This window comes from Megascapheus bottae, chromosome 6 (assembly GCF_031878675.1).
Source record: "Megascapheus bottae isolate mThoBot1 chromosome 6, mThoBot2.hap1, whole genome shotgun sequence".
Classification (NCBI taxonomy): domain Eukaryota; kingdom Metazoa; phylum Chordata; class Mammalia; order Rodentia; family Geomyidae; genus Megascapheus; species Megascapheus bottae.
The window spans coordinates 7,565,944-7,588,249 of NC_143514.1; the positions used below are offsets into that span (position 1 = coordinate 7,565,944).

Genomic DNA, 22,306 nt, shown 5'->3' on the forward strand with positions numbered 1-22,306 from the left:
AGATTTAGAGATGAAAACAGTGGAGATTCCAAATTCCTGGGCTATTTTGGATCTTCTATTTGTTTTCTTATCACGTCCAAACATCAAATCAAACCTTTCAGGTCTATGTACTGTGGGGAGGGTAAAGGAGGGCAGGAGAAAGAGGGGGAACCAGGAGGCCAGCCTGTTGGACCAAGCAAAAGAACCCCCAAACAGAATTTTACTTGAATGGGATTAAAATTGCATTGTTACAGAGCTAGAAAAAATTTATGTATGAAAAATACTAGCCTTACACTGAGTGCAAATAATACAAGCATGTAAAGATGTGATCATTTGTGATGTTACTTGTAAAAAATACAGATCTTTTGAAGTGTTTAAAGAAATAGTACTTTATATTCTTTATCATATCACTTTTTGTAAGTGTTGAAGATATTCCTGTTTATTTTTCTATGTTCTGTTTTGTAGTCTTAAGAAGTATTTTGAATATATTCTGAATAAGAGTAAATGCCCTACATGGTGTGATGCTGCATTCTATATAAAACTGTGTATATTAAAAAAAAAAAGAACCCCCAAACAGCCCTGGGGCTCCTGGGCCTCTCCACTATGCACTGAGGACGGTAGCTAAGCAACGGACAAACTGTTTCCCTTCCATTCCGCTTTCATGTGGCGCAGTACAAAACCTGTGGGGAGTGAGGAGGGTACAGAATACAAACTGGGCAGAACTGAATTCTGGATTCCTATGCTCCCAGCTCTGGCCTGCATTGATGCTGTGGTCTACTCAGACCTGGTAGCTAGGGGGGTCAGCTCCCCCTTGTCTCCTTTTGTGCCTTATCTTCCCCAGGCTCAATGGGGCACGGCACACACTCACACTGGTCTCCCCTCTTCCTCTGGGCACTGGAAAGGAGGTGAACATGGCGGTAGCCTCATGATATGCTGTCTGCTGCCCACGTGAAGCTCAGGCAGGGACCAGACCATCATCACTGAATGGGGAATTCCTAAACATGTGGCATCCTGATGATGAAGATGATGATTAGGCTTTTAATAAATGTGACCTTATCAGCAGGCCTTCCATGAGATATTACATAGAACTCATGCTTTCCTCCACGCTCCAAGGCACGGGGTACCTGGAGACAGGAGGGAAGATCAGTCAAAGGGCGCCATGGCCCACCATGACCTCACCTCCATCTTTCTTCAGCCACCCTCTCGTCACCAGGCACCACTGGCCCTGGTTTATGAGACTTCGTGGCATCATTATCCAGGCTCCAAAGGGCAACTGAGTCTGTTACGTGCTGCAACCAACCTGGCCCCAGCCCAAGATGACTGACATGTACAACTCTCTGGACCTTCAGGTCAGAGGCCTCTGTGACTTGCTTTCGGAGCTTTGTAGTCCCTGGAGGCAAGAGGAAACAGCCCCACATCGCCCCAACCAGTGCCCAAATCATTCCAACACACTCAGGGCCAAGTATGAAGGGAAAATAATTTGTAGTTAGGTGGTGGTGGCTTATAGCTAAACTCAGGATTCTGAGATTTGAAAATCAAGGCAGAGGCATCTGTGAGACTCCAATCAACCAGCAAGAACTCAGAAGTAAAGGTGTGGCTCAAGCAGGAGAGTGCCAGCCTTGAGCAGAAAAAAGCTGAGCTCCAAATCCTTAGATCAAACCCTGGTTTGGGCACCCACCCATTTGAACATATGCACCTACACATACACACTTTTTTTGTGGTGCATTGAGAAGGAACCAACTATTTAAGGCAGATTAGGAGGAAAGAGTAATCCATACAATACCTTAAGAAACCTTTGAGCAGCGAGGTGGCTCTCGCCTGTAATCCTAGCTACTCAGGAGACTGAGATCTGAGGACCGCAGTTCAAAGCCAGCCCTGGCACTAAAGTCTGTGAGACTCTTATTTCCAATTAACCACAAGAAAACGGGAAGTGGGGTTGTGGCTCAAGGGGTAGGGCCATAGCCTTGAGCTGAAGAGCTCAGGGACAGCGCCCACATCCAGAGTTCAAGCCCCAAGGCCAACAACAAAAAAGAAACCTTTGAAATTAGACCTAAGACCCACTTAGCCTCCAAAGCAAAATCCCATCCACTCTCACCACTAGAGCAACGCGCAGGGTGCTGAAGCCATTCTATCCCAGCTGTTGATACAGCACATCTTACGAGGGACATGCAATAGCTAAGTCGACCCTTCTTCTTATCCCTAAGGAATACATCTCAAGACCCCCAGTACATGCCCGAGGCTACAGACAGAGCCCTGTTCTCCATTTACTGTTTTTTGTTGTTGTTGTTTTTTGTAAATGCCTTGCAGTGTTGCCATGAAGTAAGGCATTCCCTGTGTCTTTCTGTGGTTAATGGCTTGCCCCTCTATCTTGGACATTGGGACTATTGAGTAACAAGGGTTACTTGTCACAAGCCCTGTGATGCTGTGATGGCTGAGATGGCCTCTGGGTGACCTACAGGAAGGCAATGTACACAGTGTGGCAATGCCAGACACAAGGGAGTCTCTGGTCCCACATGGGATGGAGTAGGACAGTGTGAGATTGCAGATGCTACTAAGAAAAGGGGATGGCTTACAAGTTAGCAATTGTTGATCTGGGGAATTTTTTTTCATTTGGTATTTGTAGGCCATGATTGACTGCAGGTAACAAACCCCACAGATCAGGAGTCAGATCTAAGGACTGTGGTTCAAAGTCTGTCTCCAACTAATCACAAAATCAAAACAAAACAAAAACAGAAATGGAGTTGTAGCTCAAGTGGTGGAGTAGTAACCTTGAGTGAAAAAGTTAAGGGACAGAACCCAGGTCCTGAGTTTCAGCCTCAGGACCAGTTAGTGTGCATGTGGGTGCACACACACATGTACACATGTACAGACACACAGACACACACACACACCCGATGGAGTTCAGTGATTTTTAAAGGGTTGGTGTAGCTTTATACCTGTATTAGCCCAGGGCACAGTTTTAATAATACAGCTAAGTAAAACCAGTCTATAAATAGCATCCCTTCATAAGTTACAATACACAGAAAAATATATGTAACTTGTATAGGAGAAACACAAACCCACCATTCCAAAAGGTGTGGTGGCCCCGTGGAATCAGGGCTGCACATTGGCTGCACTGAAAACAAAGCTCAGACCATTGGTCAGGTATAAGAGATTGGCAGAAATAACATCCACCTCCATGACCATCAGTTGTACCATCACCACCCATGTAATGAGCAATTGTTCTGGTGCTTTCTCCTCTCCCTGCCTCTGCTCTAAAGAGGAAGGGAGAACTAGAACGCTTGCGGAAGGGACAGATTACAAAGAAATGCTTTGAAACCAGGAGGCCATCCTGGGAACAAGGAAGACAAAAATCCTAATATATGTTATATGTAATATATAATACATACACATATTATATAACATATATATTATATAATTATATATTATATCATATATACACTAGCTTTTCTATAAATCCAACAGTGACAAGCCAGAGTTCTCTTTTCTATAGAAGGTACCAGATCTAATAGCAGTTGAAAAATAAAATAAGCAAATATGCATGCTCCCAAAGTGAGAGGAGGACAGAGGTGGAAAACAAAAATCTTATCTTTCTGTCCAGAAGGAAAATATTGTTTAGAAAGGCTAAATAATAGCTGCACTGGCTCTCTGCTCCATGGAAAACAGAGCTACTTCCTGGTCCCCGACTCAACATGGGAGTAGCTGAAGGGAAAGAAAAGGATAGCTCACAAAACCTCAGGGCCCTGGTTCCACTGAAGGTAAAAACAGTCCCACAACTTCTATCAGCCTTCCCCAAAGCCCATGTCTCTGAAGACTAGCATGAATCATAAGCTGGGAATGATGGAAGGTATAACACTGACCAAGATGTACTGACCAGATTGCACTCACAATCTGACACATTGAATTGAAACCTCTTTGAGGAACTATGTAAGATAGTTACTACAGATAGTTTAAAGATGAATCATTTAGCAACCAAACTACATTTCATTTGATGGCAACAAATAAAAATCATTTGTTGTCTGTTTACTCCACTTGGTGTGAATGTTCTCACACATCTTTGCCAAAATAATGTGCTTGGTTTTTGTGTGCTGGTCTGAGATTTTCTTTGGGAATATTACATATAGGAGCCATACCTTCCTTTATAAAAACTCTCAGTTTTTAAAACACACTGTGGCACAAAAGCAGAAAAAGACTGTAGATGTAAGATGACGACACAATATGCTTATAAAGTTTACCAAAGGACTAACAGAATGAAGTGTCCTCCCATCATTTCAGACCACTGAACCCACTTTCTACATAAGCCAGAATGCAGAATTCTTTGGCAAAACTGGGTTCGACATGGGCTAAAACAAATTTTTAAATCTACTATTGAGGCTAAATCCTGTTTTCTTACCTTCACATATTCCAGCGTTGGGTCTAGAAGATGAGGATCCCTAAAAGTGAAAAGAGAAATATGAGAAGATGTGCCAACAAGAATTCACCCTGTTATGTAAATTCATAAGCAAGGACCCCAACATCTTAGAGATACACATGGGTTGTCCAAACAGCATGATACCACAACCTCAGTCTGGAAGCCTCAGAATGACAGGCTGGGAATTCAAGATTCTCTGCAGCATAAACTAGTCTCCACATTTGGAGGAATGCTAGACACCAATGGTTTATACTTGTAATCCTAGTGTCTCAGGAGGCTGAGATTTAAGGACCGAAGTTCACAGCTAGCCCGGGCAGGAAAAGTCTGTGAAGCTCTTATCTCCAATTAACCATCCCCAAAAAGCCAGAAGTGGAGCCATGGCTCAAGTGTAGAGCACCACACTGGAACATGCAAGCTAAGGGCAGCACTTAGGCCCTGAGTTCAAGCCCCAGTGATTGCACACATGCATGCACATACACATACTGAGTTTGAGGCAAAAAAGCTGGGGTAAAAGGGAGAGGCAGAGGTGAGAGAGTGTGATGCCATTTTGACAGGAAGAAAATGGAGGTTCAAACAGGTGGGCAGCTGCCAAGGTTGCCCAGCCTGGGGATGAGGGACAGAATGGAGCTTCACATCTGCCATCTGCTTAACTGAATCCTCCTCTTCCTCCCACTGAGTGCCACCCATCTGCACCCTTCAATGTCCCCTCCCCTACCAGAATACTACAGGAAGATCAAGCAGCCATATTGGCAGCAGGGGGCAGAGACAGGGAGTCAGAGAAGGGTGACCAGACTGAAGGAAGATCTGACTAAGGCTCTAGGAGAGGGGGGAGACAAGAAGTTCCCCCATAACAAGGACAGCTGCCTACCCCCTTGGGAGAGGGCTTAAACTTCAGAACACTCAAACTCCCCACAAAGATGGCATCATCTTAGGACAGATGGCTTTCAGCCTTCAAGGCCCAGACTCTCTTTTATTGTTTTTACTTATATTTTTTTATTTTTTATTTTGCCAGTCCTGGGCTTGAGCTCAGGGCCTGAGCACTGTCCTTGGACTTTCTCAAGGCTAGAGCTCTACCACTTGAGCCTCAGCACCACTTCTGGCTTTTTTCTATGTACGTGGTTCCGAGGAATCGAACCTGGGTCTTCATGCATGCTAGGCAAGCACTTTAACCACTAGGCCAAACTCCTGGCCCCTTTATTGTTTTTATTAAATAATTTATTAACATTGATTTTTATATCATATTTCAATGACATGTTTAACAAATAAGTATTCAAGAAGAGAATCTCTATATACAATCACTGGTACTTAGATTTTAGAACATAATTAAAATTAGACTGAGGGTTTGTATGTCATAGATACATATTAATCTATGTAATAAAACATTATGTCTATAGTCATAAATTTTTATGTCTATGTAGTTGTGTTTATATTTCCAATACCATGTCCATAACACTGCGTACGCAAATATTGAGTCATCGCTCTTGTATTGTTTGGATCTAATAGCCACATATCGTGCCCAGCCTTTTCACCAACTTTTTGCTGGGTTGGACTTCATACTTTGATTCTCTCAATCCCTGCATCCCAGGTAAGCAGGGATTACAGGCCTGAGCCACTGCACCACGCCGCAGCAGACATTGTTAAACCAACATTAGTTTCTCCTAACTGTGCGAGCAGAGAGGTGATGGTGGCAGTGACTGTAGGCACAGTGTGGTGGCTGGCTTTGCACCCAGGTATCGCCATCTGTACCCACTGCTGCTTTCGCACCATTGCTTCAAATGTCAGCACAGTGAAAAGGTAAACAATCCCTCAGTGAAAAATAGGTTAGTGGAGACAGAAGGATAATGGTTCCAGGTCAGCGAGGGCCAAAATGTTAGAGAGACCTTATTTCAAAGAGCAAGCAGGCTCATGCCAGTTAACGGCAGCTGCACAAGAGGTGAAGAGAAGATGGACTGAGGCCAGCACTGGCAAAAGCACCAGCCTCTACCAGAAAAACAAACCAAAGCAAAAAGGGCTGGAGGTGAGGCTCAAGTGATTGGGGGCCTGTCTAGCAATTGCAAGACCCTGAGTTCAAGTTACTACCAAAAAAAAAAAAAAGAGTAAGCTGAGCATGGTGACTCACGCCTGTAATCCTAGCTACTTAGGAGATCTGAGGATCACGGTTCAAAGCCATCCCAGGCACTGAAGTCTGTGAGACTCTTATCTCCAATTAATCACCAGAAAACTGGAAGTGGTGCTATGGCTCAAGGGGTAGGGCGGTAGCCTTGAGCTCAAGAGCTCAGGGACAATGCCCAGGCCCAGAGTTCCATGTCCCACAGTGTCTGTCATTTTCCCCTCCCTTTTCATTAATTAATTACTAGTCTACACAGCAGGATTTGGTCCAACTACGCTTGCTTTTGTCTTTCAAAATCTTTCCTGCTGATCCATGATCCATCTTCAGTATTTATTATTTCCTTGCCATCATGAACTGGTTCTCACTTTTTTGACAAGTCTTCCCTAAAGAGCATAGGCTGGCTTCAAACCTGAGATCCTCCTGTCTCTGTCTCCTGAGTACTGGGCAAACAGGCATGTACCACCTGGTGTACTTAATACTTCCAACATCTATGACATGTTACACAACACTGTCTACACCCAACAGGATGAGAAAATGTTCCTAGGACTCTTTAGAGTCAAGCAAAAACTACACAAATGCCATGGGAAAAGCAATATAAGGCTGAGGCCCTAGCCATCACCAAACCCTCAGATGGAGCCCAAAGTAATCCATCACCAAACCCTCAGATGGAGCCCAAAGTAATCCATCACCAAACCCTCAGATGGAGCTGACACGGCTTCTTTTGGCAGACATAGATAGCATCCCTCAGCATCCTTCCACATCTCACCGCATCCCTCAGTGTCTCAGTTTCTCTCAGCCTGCGGTTTTTATGGAAAGGTCTTCAGCACAAAAAGCACTGCCAACAATTGCCTTGAAAGTTCAACTTTAACTTGACCAGCCAGTACCATATGCCTGTCTTCTCAAAGACAAGAACTTATCTGTTTAACAAAAAAATGTTCTAAAGACTCACCGTGGTCATCATAGAGCTAAATACCTCCAGGTCTCAAGTGAAAAAAGAGAAGACATAAACTGGGTGCTGGAAATCCTAGCTATACAGGCAAGAGGCTGGTATCTAAGGAGGAAGGTTCAAAGTCAGTCTGGGCAGAAATGTCCATGAGACTCTTTTCATTCCTTTGTCAGTTGTGGGACTTGCACTGAAGGCTTGGCCTCTGTACCTGAAATCACAGCACCACTTCCAGTTTTTGAGTGGTTAATTGGAAAATAAGAATCTCAAAGAGAATTTTCTGCCCAGGCTAGCTTTGAACTTCCATCCTCAGATCTCAGCTTCCTGAGTATTTAGGATTACAGGCATGAGCCACCAGTGCCCGGCTGTCTCCATTTCTAATTAACCACTGAAAAAGCTAGCTCTGGCCTTCTTGGTCCTGTCCCCAAGTGAACTAAGGCCTGTCCATTCTGTTCTGAGAGATGAATCTAACTGCTCACCCAACCCAGTGCAAGGAGTCAAAGGCGACCCCCCCCCCCCGGCTCCCGCAGCTTACCCTGCATGGGAGGGTGTGAAGAAGTATGCCATAATGCCAAAACTTTAAAAACCAATGCCCTGAACCAAATCTTAATGATACTTAAAAGTTGGCAGGCTGTCTCCCCCTTTCTCAACCAGCTACTCCATCCCAGCTCCTTCTCCCCAAATAAACACCCCTCCTGGTAAGCTAGAGGCATTGTCTTTGGCCTACAACTCTGTCTCCAACTTGAAACAGAATATCCAATTAGTCAGATAAGACTGCTGCTCACCACCCTTGATCTGCACACTGACAATTCTCCAAGAGAGATCAGTAAAAAACAAAGAATCTTGGCAATACAGTTTTTGGGTTTTTTTTTTTAATCCTATTTATTTTTGGCATTGGCCAATTTTGACTCCTCACCCTATAAGGCATGGTGAGGGCAGCTCTTTTTAGGAGTCCATTCTTGTAGACACCAGGGCCCCTGCATGGAGGGAGAGGTCCTGGGTGTGGGGAGGGCCCCTGTTGGGGGGGGGCAGCGGAGAGAGCCTTCTCCCCTGCTATAACTGGTGGGTGGGAGATAGGAGAGTGAAACTTGATTCTCCTTAGTTTTTAAGTTTATTCAGTTTTTTTTTTCTGTGTGTATTCTAGTTGTTTTTGTTTTGTTTTTCTGTATCCTACTTGCTCAAGTTCAAACCTGAGGAACTTAAGAGTCATGGAAATGATGTCTACTGTGTAGTTTCTCATTAGCAAACTAAATGATGTCCTCCCTCTTAAACGGACACTGGACATAAGTAGGCACCATTTTGAGAAGGGAGATTCATTCTCCTCCACAGCAAGAGTTCACTAGGCCACCATCTTTTCTGGAGATGTTCTCTGTCTTAAGTGAATTATTACCTCTTTAATTTAACCATTCAATAAATCACTGACCAGTAGTGTTTTTGGATATAGCCACAATAAAACAATCATTTGCTGGGCACCACTGGTTCATGCCTGTAATTCTAGCTACTCAGGAATCTGAGACCTGAAAGATCAAGATTCAAATCCAACCTGCAAGACTCCATCTTCAATCAATAAGCAAGATGCCAGACTGAATTGTGGCTTGAATGGTAGAGTGCCACTTGACCAAGACTGAGCAAGCAAGTGCCAGAAGGCCCAAGACCTTGAGTTTAAACCTCAACATCGGGAGAGGGGTGTATGTTGGCATGGAAAAAAAAGAAAAGTCACCTGTTTAAAATAAGATAATTATTTCTGATAAAGGATGGGAATGCTAGAAATTAGACCCAATTATTCCATTTAAGGATGGACTATTAAGGATAAATTCCATATACATCAGTAATTTGCAGAGTTGTTCCCTTGCCTGTATGTTGCATCTTTTTTTTTTTTTTTTTGCCAGTCCTGGGCTTGAGCTCGGGGCCTGAGCACTGTCCTTCGATTTTTCTCAAGGCTTGAGCCTCAGCACCACTTCCGGTTTTTTCTAAGTGTGTGGTACCAAGGAACCGAACCCGGGTCTTCATGCATGCTAGGCAAGCACTCTACCACTAGGCCAACTCCCGGCCCCTGTATGTTGCATCTTAGCCACCAAGTTGGATGGATGGATACACTCTTCTACAAGATCAACACCCCCAAAGGCAGATTGTCTTTTCATGTAAGCACTTTCCACCCTTCTCCTCTGCTCAGTGTCTGGTGCTAATGCACTTCTGTTCACACTGACAACACTCCTCACAGGCAGGGCCTCCCCAGACTCTCCCCTGCTTTGCCACCTGCTCTCCACAGCAGCTGAGTCATCTGCACTGACACTCTGTCTCTTAACACTTGGCATCCTCAGATTGCTCCCAGCTTGCCACAACAAATCCAGTGTGTGGCTCAGAGCTGGATTTTTTTTTTTTTGCCAGTCCTGGGGCTTGAACTCAGGGCCTGAGCATTGTCCTTGCTCAAGGCTAGCATTCTGCCACTTGAGCCACAGTGCCACTTCCAGTTTCTGTGTATATGGTATGGAGGAATCGAACCTAGGGTTTCGTGCATGTGAGATGAGCACTTTACCACTTAGGCTATGCTCCCAGCCAGAATTTTTCTTTTCTAAAGGAAAATCCCTACTAGGTTCCAGTGGCTCACACTGGAATCAGTCCTTGCTACTCAAGAGGCTGAAATCTGAGGATCACAGTTTGAAGTCAGCCCTAGGCAGAAAAGTCCATGAGACTCAATCTTCAATTAGCAAAAAGAAGCTGGATCAGTGAGGGCTGGCAGGGTACATTTTGGGAACAAAAAAAGCCAAGTAAGAACAAGAGGCCTGGAGTTCAAGCCTCAGTAACAGCACATAAAGAAGTTGGGCATTAGTAGCTCATGCCTATAATCCTAGCTACTTAGAAAGCTAGGTCCCAGGCTAGCATTCTACCACTTGAGCCATAGCTGCACTTCCAGCTTTTTTGGTTTACTGGAAACAAGAGTCTCATGGACTGTTCCTACCCAGGCTAACTTTGAATTGTGATTCTAAGAAGATCTCAGGCTGGTGAGTAGCTGGGATTATAGGCATGAGCCAGGGGTACCTGGCCATGAGAGTCTTATCGCCAATAATCTATATTAAAAAAAAAAAAAAAAGCTGGAAGTGAAGTTGTGGCTCCAATGGTAGAGTGCTGGTCTTGTGCCAAAAGCAGCTCTGGACAGTGCACAGGCCATGAGTTCAAGCCTCAGGACAGGCACAAAGAACAGAAAAGAAAAAGAAAGGGAAAGGGAGAAGGGGGAGGGGGGAGGGAGGGAAGGAGGGAGGGAGGGAGAGAGAGAGGGGGGGGAGGGGGAGGGGGAGAGGGGGAGAGGGGGAGAGGGGGAGACAGAAAGAAAGGAAGAAGGAAGAAAAGGGAAAAAAAGGAAAAGAAAAAGCAACTCTCCATGGAGCAATGAGCAAAGCAGATGTGCTAGGTATCAAAGGGGAAAAGGGAAGCTCTGGCATCTTGTGGGTGAATGACAGGATATGGATGGACCAGTGTCAGAAGACAGGGACAGGGGCATGGCGTACAGCCTTGAGAAGCTTCCTAAGTGAGAATCCATCAGTCCTGGTAAATAACTGGCTTGGGTGGGTGAAAGGCAGAGCGGTAAGAATCCTTACACACTCCCTCCCCTAGGGAATGGGACAGACAGCATCCAGCAAGCACTCAGGGCGTGTTTGGTGAATTAGCACACATCTCAGTCACCACAATCCCTTAAACTCTTGGGATCTGAGCAGACAACTGCCGTTTCACGTGCTGGCAGGGCCCCAACATGGCTGTCGCTGAGCTGAGTGGCCTCGGATGCACGCTCTGCCCTCACAGCTGCAAAGTTACTTTATAAGAAAGTTGTTTTCATCCTTCAAACACTTCCCATAGAGCACAAGGAAACATGGCAAACATGTAAGGCATTCCTACACACCCACAAAAATACTTAACTCATAAAGGAAAGGCTGAAACAACAAAAACAGGTAGCTGTGCAATTACGGCCAAGAGTGTCCCATGCAGTCCTTTGCTTTCCTCACCTCCGCCCTGGAGAGCTGCCAGTGCTGTGTCCTCCTTCCCTGGATCAGATGTCCCTGCGGACAGGGCTACTTCTGTGTCACTTACTCTGTACCAAGCCTTTAGTACCAGCCACAGAGTGCACAGAGCCAGTGAATACAGGAGCAGGACAAGAACAGAGCGGTGAATAGAAACCACCCTAAATACTTTGTTACATTTATAGAATCCAATTAAAGCTTTACAAATTAGAAATGGCTACTATGGGGCTTGCATTTGCTCAATATGGTAAATCAGAGCATCTAAACACTGTAAATAATAGCTCAGGTACCAGTGGCTCATATCTATAATTCTAGCTACACAGGAAGCTGAGATCTGAGGATCATTGTTCAACACTAGCCAGGCAAAATTAGTGAAGGTGAGGTTCTTGTCTCCAATTAAATCCCCTTCCTTCCCCCCCCCTCAAAAAAAAGCCAGAAATGGAGCTGTGGTTCAAGCAGTGGGACAATACCCAGGCCCCGAGTCCAGGCTCAGGACTGGCACAAAAACAAAACACCTAAATAACAATTAGATTACAAATATATTGTTAAAAACATTGTTGAAGTCACGAGAGGGAAATTCTCACAGATATTAAAACAACAAAAACAAGAAACAAATCAAAAGCACAAAACATCAACAACAACAAAAGCAAGCGGCTCTGCTGGCTCCCACTGGTATTCTAGCTACTCATGAGGCTGAGATCTGAGCACTGGGGTTCAAAGGCAGTTCAAATAGACAAGACTCAGACCCTTATCTCCAATTAAGTAGCAAAAAGCCAGAAGTAAAGGTGTGGCTCAAGTGGTAGCATGGTAGCCATGAGTAAAAAAGCCAACGAAGAAGCTCTGAGTTCAAGTCCCAGTACCAGTGTGCCCACACAGGGAGCCTGCATAGTGCCTGAGGCATTCAAAGTGAGCACTCTGCCCCTGGGAGAAAAGAAGGGGCATGTCACAAAAACAAAACACACTCCAGTCTAGGGAACCAAGAAATTAGAGAAAAGAGAACAACAGCAGTAGTTAACAGTCTCCTCTAAGAAGCTGTAACCTCCTAAGAGTCTTCATGTTAAGAAGACTCAAATTCCCACTACTCACTTTGACAGAAAATAAGTCCCAAACTGAGCAATTATAATTATCTAGATTGTTGGTACTCATTAGGAAGAGAACAGTGTAAATGCCTCATACAGGACAATTTTCTCAACAAAATGCTACTCAGCATATTCACAAATGTCACTAAATATAAATTATCTATAAGAAATAAGAAATAATCATCTATACACCATGCTTAAGTAAGCCAAAAATAGCAATGGAGAATAGCAATGGACTGAAAATTTCCAGAGACCCTGGGTAAGAAAAAAATCAGATACAGGCTATAAAACAACATCTGAAAACCAGATGTGGTGGCTCACGCCTGTAATCCTAGGTATTCAAGAGGCTGAGATCTTTGGATCTCATTTCAAAGCCAGCCTGGGCACTAAATATCATGAAACTCTTATCACCAATTAACCACTAGAAAACAGAAGTAGCGTCATGGCTCATGGGGTAGGGTGGTAGCCTTAAGCTGAAGAGCTCAGGGACAGTGCCCAGGCCCAGAGTCTAAGCGGCACAACTGATCCCCCCACCCCCAAAAAAGTCTGATATGTTTTAAGAAAAGATAAAATTAAATGTGATCCATGAATAGACATGTAGCTATAAAAATACTAGGAAATGGAGCTGAGGGTCAAGCAGTAGAATGCCAGTCTTCAGCAGAAAAACTAAGATTGGGAAAGTCCTGAGTTTTCTGGGAGGAAGAAAACTTTGAAATAACATACTCTAATTGCTAGAGATATAAATAAATAAATAAATAAAGCCAGGTGTGGTAGCATATGTCTGTAATCCCAAACTTTGGAGAAGACAAGAAGATTGTGAGTTCAAGGTCAGCACAACTTTATCTAAAAAACCCAAGGGTTAGGGATATAGATCAGAGTGCTTGCCTACCATGCACAAGGCTCAGAGTTCTATCTATAGGAAATTAAAGGAAAGAAAGTGTAAAACTCAATGACTAGGTTAAGTAACAGATGACTGCAGAAAATATTTATGAATTTAAGCCAAAATTGCAAAATTATTGGGCCGGGAGAGTGGCCTAGTGGTAGAGTGCTTGCTTGCATGCACGAAGACCTGGGTTCGAGGCTGAGGCAGGAAGAATGCTCTGATTAAGCAAGGGAAAAATAAAGTGAAATTACCTGCAATTATACTGCCATTGTTATGCCTAAAAGAACTGGAAGCAAGGTCTCAAAGAGCTATTTGTATACTTCTGTTCATAGAAGAATTATTTATGAAAGCTTCTGAAACTAGACACAACTTGGCACCAGTGGCTCATACCTATAATCCTAGCTACTCAGGAAACTGAGACTTGAGTATCATAGTTTGAAACCAGCCTAGACAGAAATTTGTGAGACTCATCTCCAATATACTACTTTTTAAAAGCAGCAAGTGGTACAGTGGCTCAAATGGTAGAGTGGTAGCCTTGAGCCCAAAAACTCAAAGACAGCACCCAGTCCCCCAAGTTCAAGGCCCATAACTGGTCAAACAAGTCAATAGCCAAACAGAATCCAAGTATCTATCAATGGATGAATGGATCAGCAAAATAACATATATGCCCAATAAATATAATTTGGCTTTATAAAGGAAGGAGATCCTGACACAGGTAAACCCCAAAGTGAAAGCAGCAAGCTATAGAAGGACAGGATGGGGCCGGGAGTTTGGCCTAGTGGCCTAGCATGCATGAAGACCTGGTTCGATTCCTTGGTATCACATACATAGAAAAAAGCCGGAAGTGGTGCTGAGGCTCAAGTGGTAGAGCTCTAGCCTTGAGAAAGTCCAAGGACAGGGCTCAGGCCCTGAGCTCAAGCCCAGGACTGGCAAAAAAAAAAAAAAAAAGAAAGAAAGAAAGGGGCCGGGAGTTTGGCCTAGTGGTTTAAAGTGCTTGCCTAGCATGCATAAAGACCCGGGTTCGATTCCTTGGTACCACATATATAGAAAAAAGCCAGAAGTGGTGCTGAGGCTCAAGTGGTAGAGCTCTAGCCTTGAGAAAGTCCAAGGACAGTGCTCAGGCCCTGAGCTCAAGCCCAGGACTGGCAAAAGAAAAAAAAAAGAAAAAAGAAAGAAAAAGGACAGGGTGGGATCCTGCTTATATGAGGTTCATAAGATAGTCAGATTCGCTGAGACAGAAAGTAGAATGAAGTTTCCACACTGCAGGGGGGTAGGGTAAATGAAGAGCTGTTGGATTTTAATAGATGACCAGTTTTGCCAGAAGCAGAGTTCTGCAAATTAGCTTCACAACAGTGTTAATGTACTTATTAACACTACTGAACTGTATACTTAAAAATGGCTTAGATGAAATAAGCCAGGCATGAGACGCACACTAAATGATCTCAGTCATAAGCGGATCTAAAAAAGGTCATTGTATGAGTAGGTTACCAGAGCCTGCGGAGAGGAGAGAGGGAGGGGTGGGTAAACAAGGTGTTGGCTTTGGTGTGAGTTTTCTGTTGTTTTGGGTTTTCTTGTTTTTAGTAATATCTGTCGTTTGAACTCAGGATCTAGCACTTTGCACTGGAGTCAATTTTTGCCAGGCTTGCACTCGGGCCTCTATCCAGATTTTATGCTTCCCATCATAGCTGGAATGACAGATATGTGCCATCATGCAGACTTTTTCTATTGGGATGAGGTCTCACGAACTGTTTTTTGTTTGTATGAGCTAGCCTAGGACCTCCCGATTTTGGCTTCTCAACTAGCTGGGATTATAGGCGTGAGCCACTGTGTCCATACAGGTATGTTTACTTTTTTTTTTTTTGGATGAGGTAATATAAAGGTATTTTTTTAAGTAACCACTCAATGAGTAGTAGAGTATATTTTCAAGAGGATAATTTAACTGGGCATCAATGGCTCATTCCTGTAACCTTAGCTACTCAGGAGACTGAGACCTGAGGATCACAGTTTAAAGCTAGCCCAAGTATGGAAGTCTGTGACTCTTATCTCCAATTAACCACCAAAAAAGCTAGAAGTAGAGCTGTGACTCAAGTGGTAGAACACCAGCCTTGAACAACAACAAAAAAACTCAAAGAATAGCATCCAGGACCAGCACAACAAATAAATACAATTTAAAATAATGAAAATCCATAGCCTTTATATGCATATGCATACACACACACACACATACACACACACACACACACAGAGTACAGAATTATAGGCTAAGAAGCTGGGCACAGTGGCTCACACCTGTAATCCAGGCTACTCAGGAAGCCGAGATCTGAGGATGGCAGTTCAAAGCCAGCCAGGGCACCAAAGTCTGTGAGACTCTTATCTCCAATTAACCACCAGAAGACTGGAGGTGGTGCTCAAGGCAGTAGCCTTGAGCTGAAGAGATCATGGACCTAGGCCCAATAGGCTAAGAGACAGGTAAAAACCTCATTATATTGCTAAGCACAATAATTGTAATTAAATTCACAATTACAAGACATGTTTTCAGAATACAGGGTAGAGAACAGGTAGGATCCAGTTAAAGCTACATTTTGAAGGCAACATATAAAGGAAGCCTGGAAATCGTCAGTTCAACTGAAGACAAAAGAACAAAGAAAACAAAACAATGAAGACAGACGAATGGAAATGAGATGAGAAAAGAATGATGTCCCAAGTCTTTCTCCCCAGCAGGTCTTAACAAAATATCTCTAACAGGTATAATCTGGATGACAGAGCATTTAACACTACAAAAACTGAAAAGAGAAGAGGCACAGTTAAGAGTGCAAGGACAAACTACTAAAATTAAAAAAACAAAAATAAAGCCAGGTACGGTGACATATGTCTGTAATCCCAATACTTAGTGAGATGGAGACAAGAGGATCCTGAGTTCAAGGCCAGCTTGAGTTACATAGCAAGATCTTTTCTCAAGACACCAAAGGTTGTGCATGCTTGCAGAACACACGTTAAGGCACTATGGTCCATCCCTAGGTTCTTGGCGCAGGAGGATGGGGTGACTATAATCCATTAAAATATAAAACTCAGACTAACTGTAGAACGCTTGATGCAAAGAAATGTCAACGCTTAGGGAAGATAAGCAAATTCTGGAGAAAAACCAATCTCATAACCACTTTTTTTTTTTTAATTGAATCTGGAAGCCAAGCTACTCAGTACTCTAAGATCTGAGGACAATGGTTTGAAGCCAACTCAGGCAGAAAAGTCCCCCTGAGACTCTTATTTCCAACTAACCACCAGAAAACTGGAAGTGGCCCTGTAGCTCTAAGTGGTAGAATGCTAGCCTTTAGCAAAAGAGCTCAGAGACAGTGCCCAGGCCCTGAGTTCAAGCCTCACAACCAACAACAGCAACAAACAGAAGAGACAATAGTAGGTTTTAAACCTATTAAGATTTTTGTACTTACTGGGCAATAATCCTATTATAATAGGATTATATTTTATGTATCACTATATAATTCAAAGTATAATCATATCCTATTAGATAAGATTACTACATGGGCCATTCTAGCATTCTCATCTTTTTCTTTAGATGGCATCCACGATTCTAAGATCTTGTCCCTCTTACCAGCCTTAACTTCTCCTTCACTCCAACAAGTGCAAACTATTTGGAATTCTCCAAATCAGCAGTCCTGGAGGCCCCATGTTAAGGTTATTCTTACGTCCTGCGGCCACTCCCTGTACACCCATATTACTAACACAGATCAGCTGGTGGAATGAACATAAAATGTCAAAACTCATGTGACAGTAGTTTCAATCTCATCTACTGTTCACAGTGATCTCCTAGTCCAGTAAGGGAGAGACATAGAACACACCATAGATGAGACGTGGACTAGGAGATCACTGAGAACCATATCTGTATTTCATTCACTGTGGCCTCTCCAGGGCAGAGTTGCTCAATCATTGTTGGTTTGTAGGGCTGAAGCAGGGCTCAAGGGGTAGACCACCTGCCTTAAAAGCATGAGGTCCTGAATTCAAACTCTAGTAATTACAAAACACAATAAAAAAAAACATTTGTTGGGCCGGGAGCATAGCCTAGTGGTAGAGTGCTCACCTAGCATGCATGAAGCTCTGGGTTCGAGTCCTCAGTACCACATACACAGAAAAAGTCGCAAGTGGTGCTGTGGCTCAAGTGGCAGAGTGCTAGCTTGAGCAAAAAGCGTATAAGCACAGTGCCCAGGCCCTGAGTTCAAGCCCCAGAACTGGCCAAAAAAGAAAAAAATGTTTCAATAAATGGTGTATGTGTCCTTCACTGTGCAAAAAAAAAAAAAAAAAAAAAAAAAAACACCTAGATCTTAGCTGGGTGCTATGGCTCACATCTTAGTTACTCAGGAGGCTGAGATCTGGGGATCTCGGTTCAAAGCTAGCCAGGGCACTAAAGAATGGGAGACTCTTATCTCAAATTAATCACTAGAAATGGGCAGTGGGGCTGTGGCTCAGGGGTTAGCCTTGAGCTGAAGAGCTCTGGGACAGCACCCAGGCCCAGAACTCAAGCCCCATGACCACCCACCTTCCCCCCCCCAAAATAAAACAACTAGATCTTGCTGGGCACTGGTGGCTCATGCCTGTAATCCTAGCTACTCAAGAGGCTGAGGTGTGAAGATTGCAATTTGAAACCAGCCCCAGCATACAAGTCTGTGAGACTCTTCAATTAGCCACCATCAAAAAGCCAGAAATGGAGCTGTAGTGCACATGCTAGAATTGTGGCTCAAGTGATGAGTGTCATCAACCTGGAAGAAATAAAAAGCTCAAAGACAGCACCCAGACCATGAGTTCAAGCCCAAAGAAACAAAAGACACACAGAGAGACTGACACAGAAACACAGGGGCGCATGTGCATGTACACACACACACACACCTATGAAGTTGGTGGCGTATTATTTGAAATAGTCTTGGTTATTTCAAAAGGAATGTAGCTTTAACAAAGACTACCATATTTCCAGGTGTGACACTTGTAAAATTATTCTGGTATCATTGCCTTGTAAATTGAATTAGAAGACATTCATTCTTCTACATCTTACAACATCTTTTATCTTGTTTGGTCAAGTATTCACTAGCAATTACCAAGATTAAGGTTAGTGCTTTTGTTTGCCTGTTTTCCTTCTTGGCTTACCCATGATTTGGGAAGCACCTAGTCATGAGTTCAGAAGGATGTCAGGTGCAATTTTTAATGAGTAAACCCACAAAGAAGCTTCATTGCTTTGGGGCAGAAGAATCAGCTTTCGCTCTTGATGTTGGAGCTAAAGCAATTCTCCAGCTGTGATCTGGGCCCAAAGAGGGACCACCACCTTTGTCTGGGTAGTAAACTTCAATGAATGCTCCTAAAATCACATTAGCTCCTCTGACAACCATACCATGCCACCAACTCATTCTGAGGCTGCTGCTGCTGCTACTCAAATCCTGAAGTTTTCTTTTTTTTTTTTAATGTATATAGTGCTATGAAACCAAAGTTGATGTTTCTATGTAATTATTGTTTGCCCTTGGGTGCAAATCTTTACAATGGTTTTTTTTTCTTACAGTTTCAAAATACTAAGCTCTTTGCTTGCCCAGTATTGAGGTTTGAAGTCAGAATCTCAAGCTCTCCTGTGGTTTTCTTTCACACAGTTGGAACTACACTATTTGAAACATGCTTCCAGTCTGGCTTTTTGCTGGTTAGAAATAAAGTCTCAAACATTCATGTGCAGGCTAGCTTTGAACTGTGTTCCTCCTGGTCCCAGATTCCTGAGAAGATGGGATTACAGGCATGAGCCACTAGTGCTTGGCTCCAACGTCTTTCTTTTGTATGTCATGCCTTCTCATTATGACAAGATTCATGTCATCCAGCCACATGAACTAAGATTTCTCAGAATGAGGCTGAGTCTCCACCAGGCTACTCTCAAGGAACTAGCAAGTCTTGAACCTTTGCCACACTGCCTTCTCTTTAAAAGAAACTTGAGAATATTTACCTGTGTCTTTCCAGTAGTTGACATCCAATACTCATCGACAATGGCTGGGCTGGCTTCATAACCTGAACCTTATTTATTTATTTATTTGTGAGTCTTAGGGCTTGATCTCAAGGCCTGGGCACTATCCAAGTTCTTTTGCTCATAGCTAACACTTCACTACTCTGAGCTACAGGCCTGTTTCCATTTTTTATTTATTGTAAAGGTGATTGGGGAGGGGGCATTATAGTTACATAAGGTAATGAACACATTTCTTTTTAAACACTGTTACCCCCCCTTCCCAAATTGTTAAGTTCATTTCTAACATAGTGTCTAGGGTGGGTATCACTGTTGCATTAATACACCCTGCATCCTGCTGTTTCTGTGACTCCCTTTCCAGGCCATGGATCAAATAAGTTTATATACAAGACAAAGAATGCAGAAAGTTTATATATAAGACAAAGAGTGCAGAAAACTAAAAAGAAAAAAATAGAAATTACTGCACACATGACATAATAAGAACCTCTTGTTTCTAATTTTTGGAGTTTATTTTGCCCCTCAGTAGATGAATGAGTCAAGAAGATGTGGCATATATACACAATGGAATTCTACACACAACAGAATTCTATGCTTCCGTCAGAAAGAATGGCATTGCCCCATTCGTAAGGAAATGGAAAGACATGGAAAAAATTATACTAAGTGAAGCAAGCCAAGCCCAAAGGAATATAGGTTTCATGATTTCCCTCATTTGTAATAACTAGAATATGCCTGAAATTCTTAGCAGGGGCTCACAATAGGCCAATCCCTAAATACGTAGGATCTTATATAACAAAATGTATCACAATAAACTCCATTTCCAGTTTTCTGATGGTTTAATTTGTGTTACGAGTCTCACTTTCCTACCCAGGCTAGCTTTGAACCATGATCCTCAGATCGGAGCCTCCTGAGTGCCTAGGATTACAGGCGTGAGCCACTAGTCCCTGGCATATTAGGGTCTCTTTCATAGCTTTATCTACTCCAGGACAACAATTCTTCCTTCATATGTGTCCCATTCTTCCCAATCAGACAAGTCATTTCCTGGGTAGAAAAAGCACAAGACAAGCAGACACTCAGTGAGAGGGGGTGGTTTTTCACATCCTCTTCTCTGGTCTTCCTCTTTGTAACTTCACTTCTGAAAGCCTTTTTTGTTGCCTTGGGCCATCTTTTCACAGCCCTCTGTTCACAAAGCACTATTTTCTGTTACAGCTCAGAGCTATCCTCTAATGTGGTGCCTGATCACCTGACCCAACATTTCCCCCTGTCCTGAGTCCAAGGTTAGGACAGCACAGGGGAGACTGGACCTGAGGGAAGGGTAATCAACCAAAGTACCACTTTTGCCATCAAGCCAGGGAGAAAAGGAAAGCTGTTAAGTGGCTAAGGTCAGAGGTTAAGAATAGCAGACTCAAACTGGAGGTCATTTAATAGAGTGGGGATAAATACAGGTGCTTTGTAGAAGGTTCGAAATGGCCATTCCCTTTCTCCTAGAGCTAGACTCCTGACATGACAAGACCCAGTTTCTCTGCCTGAATCTCCAGCCCTGGGCACAAGGCCTGGCATGTAAAGGATGCTTGATTTTACTCATGAATGAACGAACAAATGAATGTGATAGCAGGGCTGGCTCTCCACTCCACAGGAGGAATCTGGAAATAAAGAGCCACCTCTCAACCTTCAGAGCCTTCTTCTTATATTCACAGTAGGTTCTAAATGAAGCTATATTTGATTGTAAAGCCTGGGTGCTTCTCAGCACCTGTTTCTCTCTGGGAGCCAATTCCTGTTCCCATGAGTCAGTTTCTAACTCAAAGGAGAAAGCTCATGTGTTCATGAAAAGCAATTACATTACCTTTCCAGGCAGTTTCCTCAGTCACGTTACAATACCACCATTTAAATATCCCGCCTGCCCACACCAAGATGGGTAGCATAGGAATCCAAATGTTTTTTCTTTTTTTGGGGGGGAGGGGGAATCGGTCATGGGGCTTGAATTCTGGGCCTGGGCGCCACTGTCCCTGAGCTCTTTTAGCTCAAGGCTAGCACTCTACCACTTTGGGCTATAAATTCACTTTGGTTTTCTAGTGTTTAATAGAGATAGGAATGTCCTGGACTTTCCTGCCCTGGCTGGCCTTGAACCATGAACCTCAGCTCTCAGCCTCTTGAGTAGCTAGGATTACAGACGTAAACCACTACGCCTGGCTCTAGTATTTTTTGTTGTTTTTTTAACCAAAGAAAAGAAAAATAACAGAAAAAAAAAAAGAGGCATGGGTTAATGTATGCTCAGCAGAATTCTGGTGACGGCATTCCACTAACAGCAGCTATTGAAATCTTAACTTGGCAGCTATCAAGCTGAATAGAGGAAGAACAAGAGCCACTGTATCAAGGCCAGTGTGTCTCTTGGCAGGCACTGAGGGTCTGGCATGAAGAAATCATCAGGCTGCAGGCTGCTAAGCCTGATAGACATAGCACTTTTGATCAAAGCAGATACTTTGTTTGCCTGGTATCTATCTGTCCTACTTCAGCTCCCATCCACCTCTATCCGGGCTACTCCCCACCCCCTTTCATTCCAAGGCAGAGCTAAAGTGCTAAGGCTTGAGACAATACCCTAGGGTCTCTGGTAGGAAGAACTTTAAAACCAGACAAAGGGAAAATGCCTTCCAGGGTCTCACACTGGTTCTTAAGATGCAAGTGCAGCCCTTAGCATTCCACAGCAGAAACTTGAATGACAGCTACCCATGTCCATACAGCTCCTGTCGGTAGCCTTAGCAGGGTCACAGGCCCACAGGAAACATGGCCCTAGGAACATGTCCGCCTAAACCAAATAAAATGTAATAAAAGCCATGGCTCTCATCTCTAATCCTAACTCCTCAAGAGGCTGAGATCTGAGGATTACAGTTCAAGG

At 43.5% G+C, this 22,306-nt stretch overlaps 1 protein-coding gene across 2 annotated transcripts in view; it reads right to left on the reverse strand.

Annotated features, from left to right (window-relative positions):
• The window catches only part of Bcar3 (BCAR3 adaptor protein, NSP family member), a 109,230-nt gene that overhangs the window by 66,925 nt on the left and 19,999 nt on the right, over positions 1-22,306 (reverse strand). For both annotated transcript variants that reach the window (XM_090334219.1, XM_090334220.1), the window contains exon 3: positions 4,373-4,412. In XM_090334219.1, coding sequence (XP_090190345.1) covers positions 4,373-4,412 — 40 coding nt within the window. The remainder of the gene's footprint in view (positions 1-4,372; positions 4,413-22,306) is intronic.